This window comes from Plecotus auritus, assembly GCF_963455305.1.
Source record: "Plecotus auritus genome assembly, chromosome: 2".
In the NCBI taxonomy this organism is placed as follows: Eukaryota; Metazoa; Chordata; class Mammalia; order Chiroptera; family Vespertilionidae; genus Plecotus; species Plecotus auritus.
The window spans coordinates 155,928,312-155,946,250 of NC_137771.1; the positions used below are offsets into that span (position 1 = coordinate 155,928,312).

The window sequence follows — 17,939 nt, forward strand, 5'->3', positions numbered from 1 at the left end:
TATATTTTTTATTAATATTTGCACATGGGATTGTTAAAATGAAGCTTCCTATTACTGAGATGTCTTCAATGGAATACAGTCATTCCAACAACTCTAAACTCAAAGCTACTGTAGAAACAAAGGTGTGTTTTTTTTAATGTTTCTTGATAGATTGTTCATAATGTGATATGGTTCCCAAGATCATGTGATTTTTTTCCCCTTCCCCCTTTTTTCTGGTTGGTGTTCTTTTAGACTTCAATACTTAGAGAACCTATAGCATCTTCTCATTCCCATGTGGAACAGGATGTCCACATACTGCCTAATAAATTTTCAAATTTTTTTCAAACAAGTATGAATCTAGTTGATTGATGCCTTTTTTCATGACATAATAAAATACTTTCCTTAAAAAAAGAATTACATGTATTTTTAAGTACTTTAGAAATGATAATTTGGTACCAGAAAAGAGGAATTTTACTTTGGGTGACCAACTCTGCTGGTTTGCCCAGAACTAAGGGGTTTCAGCAGAACATAGCCATGTCAGTGCTAAAATCAGGCTTGTCCAAGACAAACTGGACAAGTTGGTCACCCTTGTTTCACTGATAATGTTCTACATTTAACACTGACTACAATTTTGCTCAACTTGATAATTATAAGTACCTATTTAGTTGTCTAGAATATACATGGGTATATGGGAGATTAAACAACCAAATTCCTCTCGTTGGGGGATTTAGAACTCAGAAGCAGTAAACTGGGTCTCAGGAGAGCAAGACTCCACAAAACTAACTCATCATGTGACCCCAAGCCTGGTAATCAAGACACAGATCCTCAAGTTCCCAATAAAAAAATAGAATCCTAGGTATTTTTTTGTATGGCTCTACCTCCCTGGGGTGATTTAGAGAGAAAGCATAATACAGACAATGCCTTATTTAATTGATGTTCAACTAAGTTTAAAGCAAAAATAATTTTAGCTATTACCATATTATTTTTCTTTAGTTGTCATGTATGACAGAACAATTTGTTAGTTCCAACAAATCCATGTGGTCATAAAGTAGTCTATATACTTTCCCTCTTTTCTACCTCTTAAAAAAGACCAAATAGAATGACGGATAGGCACTTTCACCACATCCTTTATATTAGAAGAAAAAGTCTTACTTTATTAGCAAATGCCATATTTTGGATATGAAGGGCCATTTTCATTGAAAGCCCCATTTTTCTGTGGTCCAGAGTTTGTAAAACACCTCCTGCAGGTATTTTTAGTATCTGTCATCCCAAAGCCCTTTGTAAGTTACTGTGACTACAGAGATGGATCACTTGGTGCCCGTTCTGGGACAGAACACAGCAGCTATTCAGCAATGGCACAGCAATGTATCGCAAAGATTTAGGTGAAGAACTGAAAAACGGTATCTTTGGTTGAAGCTAAAAAGAATTGTATTAATCTGTCCTGGATTTTTGCCAAGCTTCCAAGCCAGGAACACAGTCTTTTGAGTAAACCTTTATGGGTTATAAACTGGAATTTTTTGACATTTTCTCTCAAGCATACACTGTCTTTGATCTCTGAACAAAATGCTTCAGTACTATACTTTCACTTGGGCCCCAAACTTCTGTAGTTCCTGAGAAGAACTTCTAAAGCCTTTATATAGTGTTGCCTATAAAATTGATATTCTAACCCCAGAGGTGGCCTGAGTGTCACTTCTTTTCAATGACACCATTATCTCATAAGGCATGTGGCAGATCCTAAGATGTTCTCAGCTATCCCCGTCCTTCTCCACAGACCAATGTGTGGTCTACAAACTGAAGACCAGAGATACAATGACTTTAATTATAGAGACCTGTACAAACATGAACTCAATTACTTTGGTGTTACAAATGAAATACAGGATTTTAAGTGCTAGTCCATTTTCCAACATAGCTCAAAGTTACATCTCCTAAGAAGATTCCTTCTTGCCCCTAGAAAGAGCTTCTTTTCTTCCTCCAGGACCGCTCTATAGTCTTCATCACTTTTTATTATTATAATTTTTTATCCCCTCTAGAGAATGTGCTTCTTGCTAGTGGTGGCTTTTTCAGCTTTGGTCTTGGGCTTGTTCATGCATTTTGTCTTAAGGACACAGTCCCTAGTCTCATGCTCTTCTGTGTAACTAACTCCAGGTTCAGAGTCACCTTGCTCTACTCACTTGGCATCCTCCAAGTCTTCAGTTTTCTGGATAGCATCATTCTTCATTCTCCACTGCAGCATTTAGCATTGCCTTTGGAGAGAGCCTGGAGTAGCTCAGTCTTGGCCTCCTGTTCTTCATATTACTCTCACAGAAGGTCACAATCACGCTTGGCTGACTGCAGGTACTGGGCTAGGGCACTTTGTGACTATATGGGACACAATACACATTGCAAAAAGACACCACCACCATTAACAACAAAAGGCTTGGAGGTGACATCATTTTGTACAAGCTGAGCCTGAGCCTAAGCCTGAGCCTGAGCCTGATAAGATAATATCAGAAAGAGAATATGGGACAATAAGAGGAAAATGAGAGTATCTGATTGCTGCTGTTAAAACAGGCAAGAGAGTTCTATTTAGGGAAATGCCAGCCTGACTATGTGGGCTTCACCAATAGACAGGCCTGGAGTTCTGGAAACAGTGGAGGATGCAGAGGTAGCAAGGAGAACATTCACCATCATTTAGGCAATATGATTTATATTTAGCAATATATAAGATTAGGGTCTTGTTTGGACTAGAAGGAACCACTGAGATTTAGTCTAGCCTTTTCATTCCATTGATTAGGAAAACAACAACTTTTATTTCACAAGTAAATCTCTGACAACATATCTCATCACTTTAAAACAGGGATAGGGGACCTTTTTTCTGCCAAGGGCCCTGTGGATATTTATAACATCATTCGCAGGCCTCACAAAATTATCAACTTAAATATTAGCCTGCTATATTTGGTCAAACATTTAATTAACTCACTGTTAATGCCTTGGTAGGGCCAGACTAAATGATTTCACAGGCCTTATATGGCCCACGGGCCAGATGATCCCCACCCCTGCAAACCACACTTGAACTTTCTATGGTGAGGAAAATATTCTATATGTACACTGTCCAATTGAACTTTTTATAGTGAGGAAAATATTCTATATGTACACCGTCCTATGTGGTAACCACTAGCCACATAGCTAAAAAGAGAAGAACTTCTAAAGCCTTTATATAGTGTTGGCTATAAAATTGATATTTTATAAAATTGTAGCTGCTGAACACTTAAAATGTCCCAAGTACAATGTTGGTCAATACTGAATTTTAATTTTTATCAAATTTTATTAACATCAATTTAAATTTAGATAGCCAACTGTAGTGTAGTAGTGGCTATGGTCTTCATTGGACAGCAAAGCTAGGTTTAATACATCTTTCTGTCACTTACATGGTGACCTGGTTAACCTAGAAGCAAGGTTCCCAGGAGATAACCTTGTCTAGTGGGAAGAACAGGGGGTCTCTGCCAGTCCTTGTGTGTCCTTTATGCAAATTAGAAAAGTGTATTCTGGAACAGATGCAGCTGAGAGCACAAGGCTTGGTTAATGGCAGCCTCAGCCAGATACCTTTGGATGGTGAATAGGAGCAGCAATACACGGTGACCCTGAGAAGGATGCAGGCTTGGAACTTCATAAACTTGGTTTCAAATTGGTACCCTTCCTCTTATTTAATATATGCAGGGTGTCCCCCAAAATGTACACATACTTATTATATATTATTAATTCTAATAGGTTAAATCTGAAAAGAAAGAAACATCAATTGAGCTACCAGCTGTTAAACTGTATACACAGTTTTTGGGAAACACCCTGTATATATTGAGAACCTGTTCCAGGCATTAGTGTTTCAAAAGTAAATGAGACAAGGACAAGGACAAAGTCTTTGCCCTAAGGAGCCAAAAAGGAGCTAGAGGATAGATACACAAAGAAAACATGTAAACAAATTAATAAATAATATAGCTAGCAGCATAAGACAATAAAACAGACTGACACAATCTAGAATATTTAGTAGCTCTTTCTAATCATCTCCAAAGACCTTGGAGAAGGGCCTTCAAGCAGTGGGAACAGCCGCTACCAAAGTCCTGGGGCAGGAATGATGGCGACTGTTGAAAAGGCAGAGAGAAGCCAGGGTGGCTGGAGGGGAGTAAATGAGGGAAGCAGATATATGAGGTAAGATCGCAGAAGGAAGCTGGAGCCAGAGCAAGGGGGCCTGGTAGGCCAATTGGAAGGTACTGGGAAGGCAGCCAGACGATGTTCTAAAATATAAATCAAGTCATTTCATTATTGGCCTAAATTCCTTCACAGTCTACTACTACCTGTATGATCTTGGGCACGTTATTTGTCATCTCAGAGTTTGGTTTCTTCATGTATGAAGATATAATTCTACATGACTTAATGGAGAGAAGAATCTAGCATAATGTCTAATGTACAAACTATGGTAGTAATTTTTAAAATTATATATAATACAGAAAGTAAGCCACAGAGTGCAGGGAATAAAATAAAAGATTTAAAAACAGAAGTCTCAAGATTCAGTGACCTTTACGCCTCAAAGTAGATCCTGTTTACAGTGAGATTATGTACAAGTGAATGAGGTACTTTGGGGTCTTAGTAACAAGATGCATTGAATATCAACTAAGAATTCGCTTGAAATAGCAGGGCTAAAATAACCCATCTCTCATCTTAGTCACTATGCTTTCGCCTTAAACAACCACTTTCACTGAGGTCACCTACTAACATCATATATTCTCTCAGGAAGAAATCACTAATATCTATAATTTATTGACAATTTCAAAGTAATATTGAACTAAGTTAGCTCCACTTATTTTATTCTTAGTGCACTTCAAAATCAAAGATCCATAAAGAACCTGTTGACTTTCTGTGCACATTGTAATGCAAAATGGAAACATACATTGCTTGCTCTAAATCTGACAAACCTGAGATGCAATTTGAATCACTGAGGAAGATCCTTTAGGGATCAGGTTCCTTCCCAGCACATATAAGGTTCCACATGTGCCCCCACCCCCCTGCCCACTAACTTCTAGGGCAGTCTCCCTTTCCTTTTATATGAGAAGGTATGCAGGCTGACCGACCAAGCACACATTTTTCTTTAAACATGTGGTCAAACTATTGGTGAAGAATAATAGATGCATCACTTTGGTATCCTCTTCCAGTTGTCCTTTCAATCCTTCAGTTCTCCAAATGAAGGTGCCCTTCTCCTTGGAAAGTTGGTTTATCAGAGCCTCCTTTTCTTCCAGCCTCCTTAGAAACTCATCTACAGAAAGAGTTCATGGAGTAAGTTAATCATGGTCATCCTCATACTGCCTCCCCCACTTAACTTATTAACTTTAAGGTCAACTAGGATGATTCCTACCCACATATACCTGGTATTTAGGAAGGGTTTGAGAGTCCAGTTATTAGCAAAACCATGGCAATGATCCTTTCTAGGACTCAAAAGACAGCCCTAATAAAGAACTGATGTTTAGTAGTAAGTATGAGTCAATAACAGGTAATATTAGCTATCACTTTTTGAGAATCATCTATGCAGTAGGCACTTTATGCAAATTATCTAGTTTAATTATAACTCCTTGATAATGTAGGTATTATATAACCCATTTTGCAAAGGGAGAAACAAGGCAGCTTACTTAAATGTACTTGAGATACATGCATAGCCAGTAATTGGTAAAGGTAGATTCAAATTGAGTTTTTAACCCTGTAGAACACATCCTTTCTTCTATGCCATGCCCTTTGTTTATTATGTGTGGCTTTATCAATTTCTGACTATATAATTTCTTAGATAATTACACTTTTTTGCCTTATTTTTAAAATAAGGATAACAATAAAATATTGTTAATGAAAATCAAATGAGTGTGAATGTATTTTACAGAGTAATTGCTAAATAATTATTAGAAGTAGTCATTAGATAGTAAAGAATGTGACCATGACAGGGGGAAATTCTATTATACTCTAGTCTACACTCTCTGATTAGCTTATTTCATTAATGATAGAAATGCCTTGGTTATTAGAAATGCTACTAAAAGATGAGCCAATCCTGGACAAAGGCAGCTGCTTCTATAGTGTAATTAGTGCAACAATAAGGCTCCAAATATTTATGACCCCTATCCCTCTTACTACAAAGAAGTTCTAAAACTCTCAACATTATAAGGAAGCATCTGTGTAGGCTAAAGTAGCAACTCCCAAACCTGTTGCTCTCAGGAACACTTTATATGCTTTAAAATTATTGAGGTCCTAAAGAGATTTTGTTTATGTGGCTTTTATATTAATAGATAGTGTATCCAAATTTAAAATATGTATTAGTTGATTTTGAAATAATAATAAAAATCTTAATGCTGTGTTTACATATAAACATGAGAAATATTTTTAGGGGGAAAACACTATTTTCCAAAACCAAAAAAATTAGGTGAAAAATGACATTATTTTACATTTTTTTAAAAATCTCTGGTTTAATAAAGTCAGCTGGAATCTCATATCTGCTTCTGAATTCAATCTATTACAATACACAGTTTTGTTGTTGTATCTGAAGAAAATCCAACCTGGCACAGATATGTAGTTGGAACAGGGCAATGTATTTCGATAGTCTTTTCAGATAATTGTGACTGTTTGCTACTACATCAAAACCCAATAAATAGACATTTCTTAGTTGCAATATGGAGTAAACCATATCAATGATTTTTTTTTTACTGTTACATTAAATTCATTGGTCTATGTTCAACTTTCATTGGATTTTTTATCACACATTATTCTGCATCTGCATGCAGTGGTGATTTGAAAAATATGTGTTCACTGAATCATGCAGATCTTCAAATGTTGACACATTTCATTACATAACATAAAAAATCATATTTTAACATCACCACTGGTCTCATCAGAAAAAGCCTTTAAGACTTGAAAACCATCAAGCTAGTGATGACATGTACATTTTCCAAAATCTAATTTTTGCCTAAAAGCTCCAATTTTATTGAAACCAATATTGTCAGTTATTTCCTTGAAGTGACAGGCTCACTTTATTTTTTTGAGAAATATCTGCCAAGTATCTCAGTCTGAATTAGCATAGTTTGTTTGTCAATCATTCTTTCAAGTAAATGTGATCCTCCCTGAAAAACTGCTAGCTCAGCTCAGAACTGAATCATGTGTCACAGAAATGCTTTATGCATCCTTCTGGTTATATCTCACAGAGTACTAAAGAGATATACACTCGAGGTCAAAATGTAATAAGACCATTAACCTCAATGCCCCCTAAAGGAGTTTTGACAATCACTTGGGGGAGGAGGGTCTGTAGACCAAACTTTGAGCATCTCTGGGTGTAAACATCATATTTAAAAGGATTCTGAGGACATGCCAATCCATCAGGGGATTGAGACCATTTTATCATGTATTACAGACCCAGGACTCATTTAACATGGCTTCACTGACCACATTTACTATTGGACTCCTTTGAAAGCAGGATATGATAAGTTGGTAGGGGAGAGCATGAGAAAAATACTTTGATAGTAGTAGCAAAAAAAATCTGGAGCATTGACCCAATGAAGAAAGAGAAGGTTTGGATAGGCATATACAGTACTTATAATTTAATTCGCACAGAACCCAAAAGGCAAAGATGTGAACTAAAGGAAGAAAAAGGCCCTGCATCCTAAATAGAATTATCATCTCAGACCCACTTTCTTTTCACTTACCTGCCAATTTTCTTATCAAAAACGGTGAGTAAAAAATTAATGGCAATAATTAGGAGGAAATAGGCAATGCCTATCAAAGTAAATTTTACACACCAGTTCCTTCAGAGCCAGATGCACAGGATTCTCCAGCCTTGTCTCTGGACTGTGGAGTCTACACAGAAACTACATCGTAAATGGCACAACTGGGGGTTTTGTAGCAAGGCCGTGTCATGTACCCTGTCACCAGCACAGGAAGAGTCCTATTCAGTGTCCTTGCTGGAACCAAAAACACTTTTATCTTCTGGATGTCCAGATTAGCAGTTGTGCCAGTTCATTTCAATTTAGCTTTGACTATAGATTTAGAGGTATCCACCGGGAGAGGATGCAGTACAGTCTAAATGGTCTTCATTCACTTTCTAAAGTAAGTGCCTCTGGGCATCAAGAACATAATGTTTATTTTCATTGACCTAGAAATTCTATCTCTGGGAATATATTACTAAAAATAATTCTAATTACAAACATCTAGCCACATGCTGTGCATGGCAGAGAAACAAGTCAAGTTACAGGGCAAGGTTAAGTAAACTTAACCTCTACTTGATGGATTAAAAGAAACCATTATAAGTGACTCAGATACAAAAAAGCTTATGATAAATTGAAAACAAAACAAAACAAAACAAAAAACCCAAACAGATTGTGTGAATATAAAAGGGCCACTAAACCTGACAAGCTCAGGGCAGGCCTACATGGTAGGCCTAACAAACTCAGAGACTGACAGTAACCATAGAGGATGGTCTAAACATAAAAATTCCTAACCAAAAGTGGGTCAAGGTGGTTAGTCATGCAGCTTCCTTGACAAAGGTCACTATTTACTGTAAATGAGCAGGTCTATTGTCTTTTTGCATCTAAGGTAACGCAGATCCATTTCCCTGACTCCTCAAGACACAAACACAAAAGCACCAGACCACAGAACCCGTCACTGCTATTTTGTTGCCTGCATGTCATCTCTGAGTGCTGTAAATGTTAACTATCATGTACCCACCAATGTAAAAGAAGTATATGTCTCTGTTTTTCTTTTTATATAACCCTCACTTTGCTTTCTCCTGCCCCTTTCATGTATCATCAGTGGATTGCATGTAACCCTTCTTACATCTCCTCCTTTTATTCTAATGTATAAAATAAACTGCAAAACTGCCATTCTTTGGAGCATTTTTCTCAATCTGTTGAGACTTTGCTTCCTGGCAATTATCATCAGTTTGGCTCAAATAAACTCATAAAATTATCTACAGGTTTGGACATTTAGTCAACAATTGCTACAATTAAAAGATTGGAAAAAATGAAAAAATAAAAATCTCACCCACATACACACACACACACACACACACACACACACACACACACACACACACACACCCTCTATCAATAATGGTTGATTGTAGAGAATAAACCATGGGACATTTTTCTACTTTTAATTTTTCAAATGTTTGTGGGGCACCAACAAGAAGCAGGTATTGCTCTAGATGACTGACACAATCAGTGAACAAAACAAAGACCCCCAACCCTCATGAAGCTTTTGGCAGATGGAGACAGACAAATAATCATATTTATTATATCAAATATGTAGTCTGTTTTAAGGTATTAAATACTATGAAAAAGAAGCACCTGGAGAAAGCAGGTTGTATGTGCTCAAATGTCACCTTCCCTAATAATTCCTTCTTTTTTATGGCAGCATAGTATTCCATTGTGTAGATGTACCATAGTTTTCTGATCCTTAGAGAACATTATGCTAAGTGAAATAAGCCAGTCAATGAAAGAAAAATACCACATGATCTCACTCATTTGTGGATAATAAAAAACATTATAAACTGATGAACAAAAAGATAGATACAGAGGCAGTAAAGCATCAAACAGACTGTCAAATTACAGCGGGAAGGTTAGGGAGAGGTGGGGGAAATAAGAGATCAACCGAAGGACTTATATGCATGCATATAAGAGTAACCAACGGATGCAAAACATTGGGGGGTGAGGGCATGTATGGGAGTGGGGTGGGGGGGCAATGGTAAGATATGTACACATATAATACCTTAATAAAAATATATATAAAAGAAAACAAAAACAAAAACAAATGTCACCTTCCCAAAAAGGCATATCCAAACTTCCCCTGGGTAGCTGATTAACCCTCATCTTCAAGTCTTGCAGAATGAATAGGGGGTTCTAGACAGAGGAAATAGATAGGGCATCTAGGGTGGGAATGTACCTGGTGTGTTCAAAGCAACAACAAAGAGGTCAATTTGGCCAAGGCAGAATGAGAGCAGGAATAGTAGTAGGGAGGTCAGAGAGATAATGAGGCCCAATCATACGGTTCTTGTAGGTGTACAGACTATGGATTTTACTCAATATATATATAGGCAAGGGTTCATTATTGAAAATGAGAAAAAAAAAGAGGCCTGTTTCAATGAGGTAGACCTTATAAAATATGTCTTGTAGGTGAACAGTCCCTACCATCTTTAGATTTTTTAGCGCTTCAGCCAATTGCATATTGCTTTTCCCTTTCATGGAAGAGAGCTAGGCAGGACCTCCCAAAGTGGCACAGAGTTATTCCTTCTCAGACAATAGCATGTCTATACACAAGGGTATATCAGAGGCCTCATTTTCCTCTAGAATCTTAAATTGCCCACTCAGGCTCAGTAGTTGGTACATCATCTCAGCTGGTCCCCCACCAATCTGCTAGGATTGAGGTTCAGCCATGAGTAAAGCAGTGTGTATACTTACTATTCTCACTCCATAGCCTTGTCTTCTGTACTGTCAGATCATTTGCCAGCTGAGTCACTTCATCTAGTTTTACATTTGTTTAATTCAAGCACTCTTTACACATACTACAGAGCTTCTCAGCATTAACCTACAAGTTGAGAAAGAAGGGTTGGACATGGCTCATAAAATCCATGCTGAATTAGCTGTATGAGAAGGGAGGGTAAGGAAAGGGGAGGTTTCTGGGACCCTTGTGCTCTCTTCTGCCCTGAAGACAACAGCCAGCATTGGGAAACTATATCTTCTAATTTAAGCAAGCACAATAAACTTAGGGTCTGGGCCACTAAGAGACCTGAATTTCTCAGAGTATAGGGGTCAATAGAGAAATTCAACTCTCTGGATATTGGACTCTCTCCAGAACTCTTTGTTCTTTTGGAAGGGAACATGTCAAATACTGATGATGAAGTACAGAATCACTTCCCAAAATGATATTATATGTTTAACCATCTTCTTTTCCCACTAGAATATAAGTTCCATGAGAATAAAAATTCTATTTGATCACAAATATACCTCCAGTGCTTAGAATAGTGCTAAGCATATACTAGGAGCTCACAAAATAAGGGGTAGGTATAGAAGGGGAGGAGGCAAAGGGAAGAGGGGATGAAGGAAGAAGGAAGGATTGCCAAAGAGCTGACCAAGCAGGAAGGGAGAAAGTAAATAGATCTAAGCAGCAATCTATATTTTTAAAAAATATTTTTTATTGATTTCAGAGAGTAAGGGAGAGGGAGGGAAACATCAATGATGAAAGAGAATCATTAATCAGCTGCCTCCTGCATGCCCCTACTGGGGATTGAGCCTCCAACCCCGGGCATGTACCCTGACTGGGAATTGAACCATCGACCTATGAACCACAGTTTGCTGACCACTGGTCTAGCGCCCCTGCTCACCTCTCCACCATCATGCCGTGGTCAACACCCACCATGTTCCATGCTCTGCTGACTCCCACCATGTTCTGCGCATGCCCCCTGGTATTCAGCAGAAGTCATAGCAACCGGTTGTTTAGTTGTTCGGTTGTTCCGCCATTCAGTCAATTTGCATATTAAGTATATATATATATATATATATATATATATATATATATATATATATAGTCAAACATGGTAAAATTACATTGGTGGTGCTACTGACCCATAGTTCTGTGGATTTCACAAAGCTGTTTTTGTGTTTTGTTCTTTACACATATTAAATGTCAACCCATACCACTTCCTCATGAGACTTTTGTCTCTAAAAGAAAGAATGCTATGGAAATGTCAGAATAGGAAGACAAAGAAGGGATCACCTATAGGCATTTGGGAAAATGGTGAACCTGGTGGTAAACCTAATAGTCTCAATGTTAACCTAATATTTATGATAGAGCAATGGCCAAGGATCAGGAACATATAAAAGATGATACCAGGTTTGATCCTCTGGTAAACCTCTGCATTAGCACATATCCTGGAGATCTCAACTGGGGTGTACACTATGTTGAAGATTGTTCTTTTAAGCTCATACTAGTGACTATTCTAAACTTCCTATGAAAGACTACTAGATTATATCTTCTTATATCCCCAAGTCCAAATATATTGCTTGACACAAAATAGGCACTTCATAAATGTCTGAGACACTCAAATTATTGCAGACTTTAATGAGAGGCTGGCCATCATTCCCACTAATGTTTATTTAGAGGTCATAGTCAAGCTCTCCTTATAAACTCCAACATCCTAATTTTTTTTAACTTGGTTAGAATCTTATCCACAGATTAGTAAGCAAGTGAAGAGCCAAATCAAGTATATGCCCATTAGGAAGCTAACAAGGAAAGTCATATAGTTCTAGTTCACAGATGTCCCAGAGCACATCCAGGCTTGTTGGGGGTTGTGAAACCACACCTGGCAGGTATTTCATGGCAGCTTCTCACACAATGCCAGCAGCATCACACAGTTTAGAGCACTGACTGATGTTAAATGCCAGGCTCACTCTCAGATGCTATCAGAATGAAGAGATGCTAGTGACAAAATGTGAGAGTGTTTGGATGGTCTGGAATTTGTAATTATGTTTTGAATGTTGAATATGTTTGTTCTCATTTAACACTTTTCTCATTTATAAATCAGAGTCAACCTGAACTCCTGAGTAATGTGAGGAAAACAATGAGTGTACCAAGTTTCATAAGTTTGTTCTCATTTATGAAACTTGGTACACTCATTGTTTTCCTCACATTACTCAGGAGTTCAGGTTGACTCTGATTTATAAATGAGAAAAGTGTTAAAGAGGCTGAATACCTTTTGCCCAAATTCACACAGCTAATAAGTGTTGGAATTAGGATTTAAACGGATAACTGCCTGTGCCGATGCAAAAAAAAAAAAAAAAAAAAAAGAAAGAAAAATATCAAATACTAGATTCCTAAGATATGAATTAGTAATAACAAAGAAAATTGATATCCTAATTGGCTCAAATTGTCAAGAATCCTGGGTCCCAGAGGAAACTGAATAAAAATATGATGACTGTTAATCATTTTTATTTTATGTTGTCTCCAATAATAAATGACCCATTAACTGGGCCATGAGGAACACATCCAGGTGTGAGAAATGGCACTTCTGTTTATGGCTCTGAATATGCTATGCTAGGCACCTGTTTGCTAAGGGTGAAAGAACACAGATCTCTATAGTATGAGTTAGTCAATGATGTGTGGAAGTGGCAAGCAGAGGAGCCAGGGATTCCCCAGTTTTCAAGAGACACCTGTGTGGTAAAGTAGGCAGCCACCTGGGCAGCAGAAAAGGCACTGGCCCTTAGACATAGCTTCAAATGGTAGGTATCCATGGACACTGCTAACCATTGGTACAGTGTTTTCACTTCACAAAGTATTTTAATAGCAAGATCTTCAAATATAATGATATTTTTTCTCTAAAGGTGGCCTGTACAAGAATATAACATTCAAAGGGGTTGTACCTTCAAAAGAACTCCACATTTAAGCATAAGGATGGCCAATTTTGATACAAGGAAGGAAGAGGTTAATGGGAAAATGCACATTCATCTTAAAGCTGGTTCTTAAAATGATGCATAAAAATGCTGCCTCCCAGAAATGCAGGAACCAATGGGAATTCAAAATAATCAAAATAATTGTGAGATTGCCTATAACTTCTAAATTTCCCTGGGCCTCTCTGTCAGCATAATATGCTTTTGAAAATGCTTCCGTTTCCAATGTACCATTGAGTATTGGCATTTCTGGCATTATAATTCAGGAAAGATGAAATAAACAATTCAAGGAAAAGTTCAGCATAATGTGTGTGCCTCTGAGAGTGAACAGAATCGATTTATCCTACCAACAGATATTTAAGGCAGCAGCGGAATGTGGTCACCCGCAGATACACACAGGATTTAGAGTTGAAGCCCATGTATGACATATAATTGTGTGACCTTAAATAAGTCACTGAACCTATGAGCCAAAGAATTCCCAAAATTTTGGGAAATTCCCCATGTGTAAAAGTTAATGCTGGTAATTGAGTGCACAGATTACACAAAACATGTAGTAAACATGAGTAAAATAAGACCTAGTTTCTGCCTTAGAGATGCTTTCTGCTTCAGCGAAGTTAAAAAGCCATAATGTTTAAAAAGGCCCTAAAAGTGCTACAGGAATTCAGAAATAGATAAATTTTAATATGGGAAGTTGAAATTGGGCATTCTGTGGATCGGGTTAAGTTTAGAAAAGGCAGAAGTTCTAAGATCACTTTTAAGTGGGCACATCATTCAGTAAAGCCATGTCTAGAAATATTAATATGGATAGTGGATAGGGTGGACTGGCAAAGAGAAGACCAGAAGCAAAAAATAGTAATTTAGGAAGCCACTGCGATAGTCCAGCTGACAGGTAATGAGAGTGCTACATATTCCTGGGAGTGGACTGCAAAGCTATAAACCAGTGCAGAATTGACCTGCTGCAGTAATTGATTGAAAAGCAAACAATAAGAGGAAACAAGTGATCAAGTACAGGATTTAGAGCCTGGGTGTGGGAAGAACCAGGGTGCCAGGAGCAGAAATGTACAGAGGAAACACCAGCTTCAGGAGAAGATTGTAAGTTTTGTTTTAGAAATGCTGATTTCAGAAACAGAAATCACAGCCTATCTTCAAAAGAACAAATATAAGAGAATACTTTTGTTGTTGTTGTTAATCCTCACCCAAAAATATTTTTTCCATTAATTTTTAGAGACAGTGGAAGGCATTGGGGGGAGACAGAGGAAGGGAGCGGGGAGAGACAGAGAGAGAGGAACATTGATGTAAGAGAGATACATAGATTGGTTGCTTCCCGCACGCTCCCAGACCAGGGCCAAAGAGCAAACCTGGAGCTCAAGTATGTGCCCTTGACCAGGAATCAAACCCACAGCCTTTCAGTCTGTGTGCTGACACTTCAACCACTGGACAACACAGGCCAGGGCTAAGGGAATGCTTTTAAGAAAAGTGGGGGAAATAAAAGACATTGCAGGGGTTAAAGGAGTGAGGGGAGAGTGAGGTATATACCTACATGTGGAATGGCCCCCGATGAGCCACACCCTCAGGTATTCATACTCTGTGTAGACCCCTGAACCTGACTTGTAACTGATGGGAGTCTACAGAGTCACTTACTACATTACTATTATAAGTCTGTCTCAGAAGAATTTCTGCAGCTTCTGCCTTGGTTTCTTGGAATATGTGCTTGGTCTTAGTGCCTTGAATTGCCACATAAGAAGTCCACATCCCCTGTGGCTGCCATGTTGTGAGGAAGCCCAAGCTAGCCATGAGGAGAAGTCACATAGAAAGAGAGATGTCCAACCAGCCCCCAGCTGTTCTAGCTATCCCAGCCCAGGAGTCAGACGTCTGAGTGAATAAAAATTCAGATGACTCTAGTCTCAACTATCATCTAAACTAAGCTAGTCAACTCCCAGAACCAGGAGAGGTAATAATAAATCATTGCTTTAAGCTACAAGGTTTGGAGGTGATTTTTTATTCAGAAATAGGTAGAACACTATTCTTTGGTCAAGGAGACAAATTAAGGCATATATAGACAGACCGAGCTTTCTTCTCAAAATCCAATCACTAGCCCAGCCTGTGTGGCTCAGGGGTTGAACCAGGAGGTCACGGTTCGATTCCTGGTCAGGGCACATGCCTGGGTTTCAGGTTCAGTCCAGTCAATGATTCTTTCTCATAGTTGATGTTTCTATCTCTCCCTCTCCCTTCCTCTCTGAAATCAATAAAAATATATTTTAAAAACAAACAAACAAAACCATATCTTCTGATAAGGATTTAAAAAATCCAATCACTAGTACCTGAGAAAAGGTCCTTTTATTTTAGGGTGTGTTTTTTTTTTTTAAATGGTTAAATAATAGTTATGTGAATGAATATTTAATTATTTGAGACAAGAAGGAAAGAAACAGATGAGTGAAAAGAAAAATTTAACATAAGATAAAGAGAGAAGTTTTACTGAATGGTTTTGAAGTTATCAATCTTATCTTATCAGGCCTTATTTATTGAAAGGAAGGGTTCAGTAAGGCAGGATTAGAATCTGAGGAAGGATTTTGCTTATGTTTTAAAAATAAAAAAAGTAAATTTTAAGAATAAAGAACTTAGAAACAATGAAATTCTAGAGAAGGTTGGAAAGTATAAAACCCATGCCTAATTAGTATGGATTTATGGTGAACCTATCAGCAGTTTTATGATTGCATGACTTCCTACTGAAATGTGTAGGAACAGAAGCATCCCTGAGGGTAAACAGGAGGCACAGGGGAGTCCAGAGAAACTAAGGTCTTCTAGGACCTCACTTGATCTGAAGAAGGCAAATGAAGCCTACAGAGCATTGAGAGAGAACATTTAATTGCTGAGTTAAAGCAGAATAAAATACAGAATACACAAGAGAGAGGAGAAAGGGAGGACCCAAGCCCTCGCTAGGTTTCTATTGTAAGATAATTTGGGGTGGGGTGTTAGGAATAGTGTGGGGTTAGGAGAAGCAGGAGGTTTGTGTTTCTTTCTACTCAATGTGGTCTTTAAAGGGGATTAATGGTAAACATTTTAGGAACCACTCAGTATCTCTAAGGAAATACTACATGTTTCTGGCCACAATCCATGAAGATCAAGCTTTTCTGTTGGTTGGTCTCTTTCCCGGATGACTTTACAAATTTTGCTCACAAGAAAAACGTGTTCTGCTGGACAGAAAGCAAACCTCCTCTCAACTGCCAGAAGGTAGGGTGGTCATTACCTGTGATCTGATGCTAGTCATTTGAGATAAGCACTTATATAGATTCACAGACTCAGTGAAGAAAGATGTCATAAAACTTTTAGTGCTGGCTGGTTAAAGAGATGCCAGAGGACATGAGGGAGAAAACGTTCTCTCTTCTCAGTGAAGCTATTTGTGTCCACATTCATTCAGACAGAATTAAGAGGTATCTATGCCACCCTTAGAGAGTGCTTCCAACACAAAGCCTTTTGTCAAGAGAGACATATTGCTCACATAGCTAGCAACCTCACTTTTCCAGCTACTAGCTTATGGCATCACCAGACAGAACTACAAGAAATGTGCACTGGAGTTCTAATAAAACTAGAAGCCATTGTAAGGCTACATTCAGGTGATGGCCATGTGACCTTAACAATGACCCCTGAGGTTAGACCTGACCTAATCCATTTGAAGAACTATAGCCTCCATCAGCAAATACCTCGTCACCAATCTGGTTTATTTTTCTTTCTTATCCATTTCTATACTTTAAGGAGGGTTAGGAGATGTTTATTACCTTAGCTCAGGTCATCTGCTCAACATGGGTCAGATGGTCATCCACTTCTAGCTGCAAGTCACTCTTGTCTTTTTCCAGTTTCTGTTTGACTTACAGATCTTCTACCTGGCTCTTTCTATCAGCCAGGAAATAAGCATGTCTCTTCTTCAAAGAGGCAGAAGTGCAGTGTGGCTTTTTTCATATCCCCGCAAAGCTTCTGTAATTTCGCTTCCTGTCTCTTAGTTTTCTCCAGCTGGCCAAACTGTCCCCTCCTGCCTGACCAAGCCTCCCATTCAAGTCTTCCAGTTCTTGGGTGAGGTCAGCTCTGTCCCTCTCCACCTGGATTTGAATGGTCCTTCTAACGTCTAGCTCCTCTTTCAAATGCTGTATTTGAGTCTGTAACAATAAATAATATTGACTTTTACTAAGGCCTTGTGGCATATTTCATAGTCAAGAGCTTTTACTGTATATATACTTTTTAATTTCTCCACAACTAAGGAAAGTAACAGAACACATTTGGTTCCCATTTAATAGTTAAAGAAAATAGAATACCCAGAAACTTTGCTCCAAATCAGTAGTAAGACCAGAATTAAAATCTGCAGTTCCTCCATATATCCCAGCCCTTGGTGATGAGCAACTTCATAAGTTATATATATGAAGGGGAAATTTTAGCAAAGAGTACTTTCCTACAGAATACAGAACATCTTTCACATAACAAGAAAAAAAATTTAAAGACAGCTTATAAAAAATAACATGATGCCTTTTATAT

At 38.0% G+C, this 17,939-nt stretch overlaps 1 protein-coding gene across 1 annotated transcript in view; it reads right to left on the reverse strand.

Annotated features, from left to right (window-relative positions):
* Positions 1–17,939, reverse strand: part of MYH15 (myosin heavy chain 15) — a gene marked incomplete at both ends in the record, with an annotated part of 148,811 nt that overhangs the window by 45,184 nt on the left and 85,688 nt on the right. The window contains 11 exon segments of the mRNA XM_080654673.1: positions 2,151–2,214; positions 2,217–2,273; positions 2,276–2,280; positions 2,282–2,337; positions 5,145–5,263; positions 10,431–10,509; positions 10,513–10,557; positions 17,192–17,197; positions 17,201–17,281; positions 17,285–17,348; positions 17,350–17,362. Coding sequence (XP_080510799.1) covers positions 2,151–2,214; positions 2,217–2,273; positions 2,276–2,280; positions 2,282–2,337; positions 5,145–5,263; positions 10,431–10,509; positions 10,513–10,557; positions 17,192–17,197; positions 17,201–17,281; positions 17,285–17,348; positions 17,350–17,362 — 589 coding nt within the window.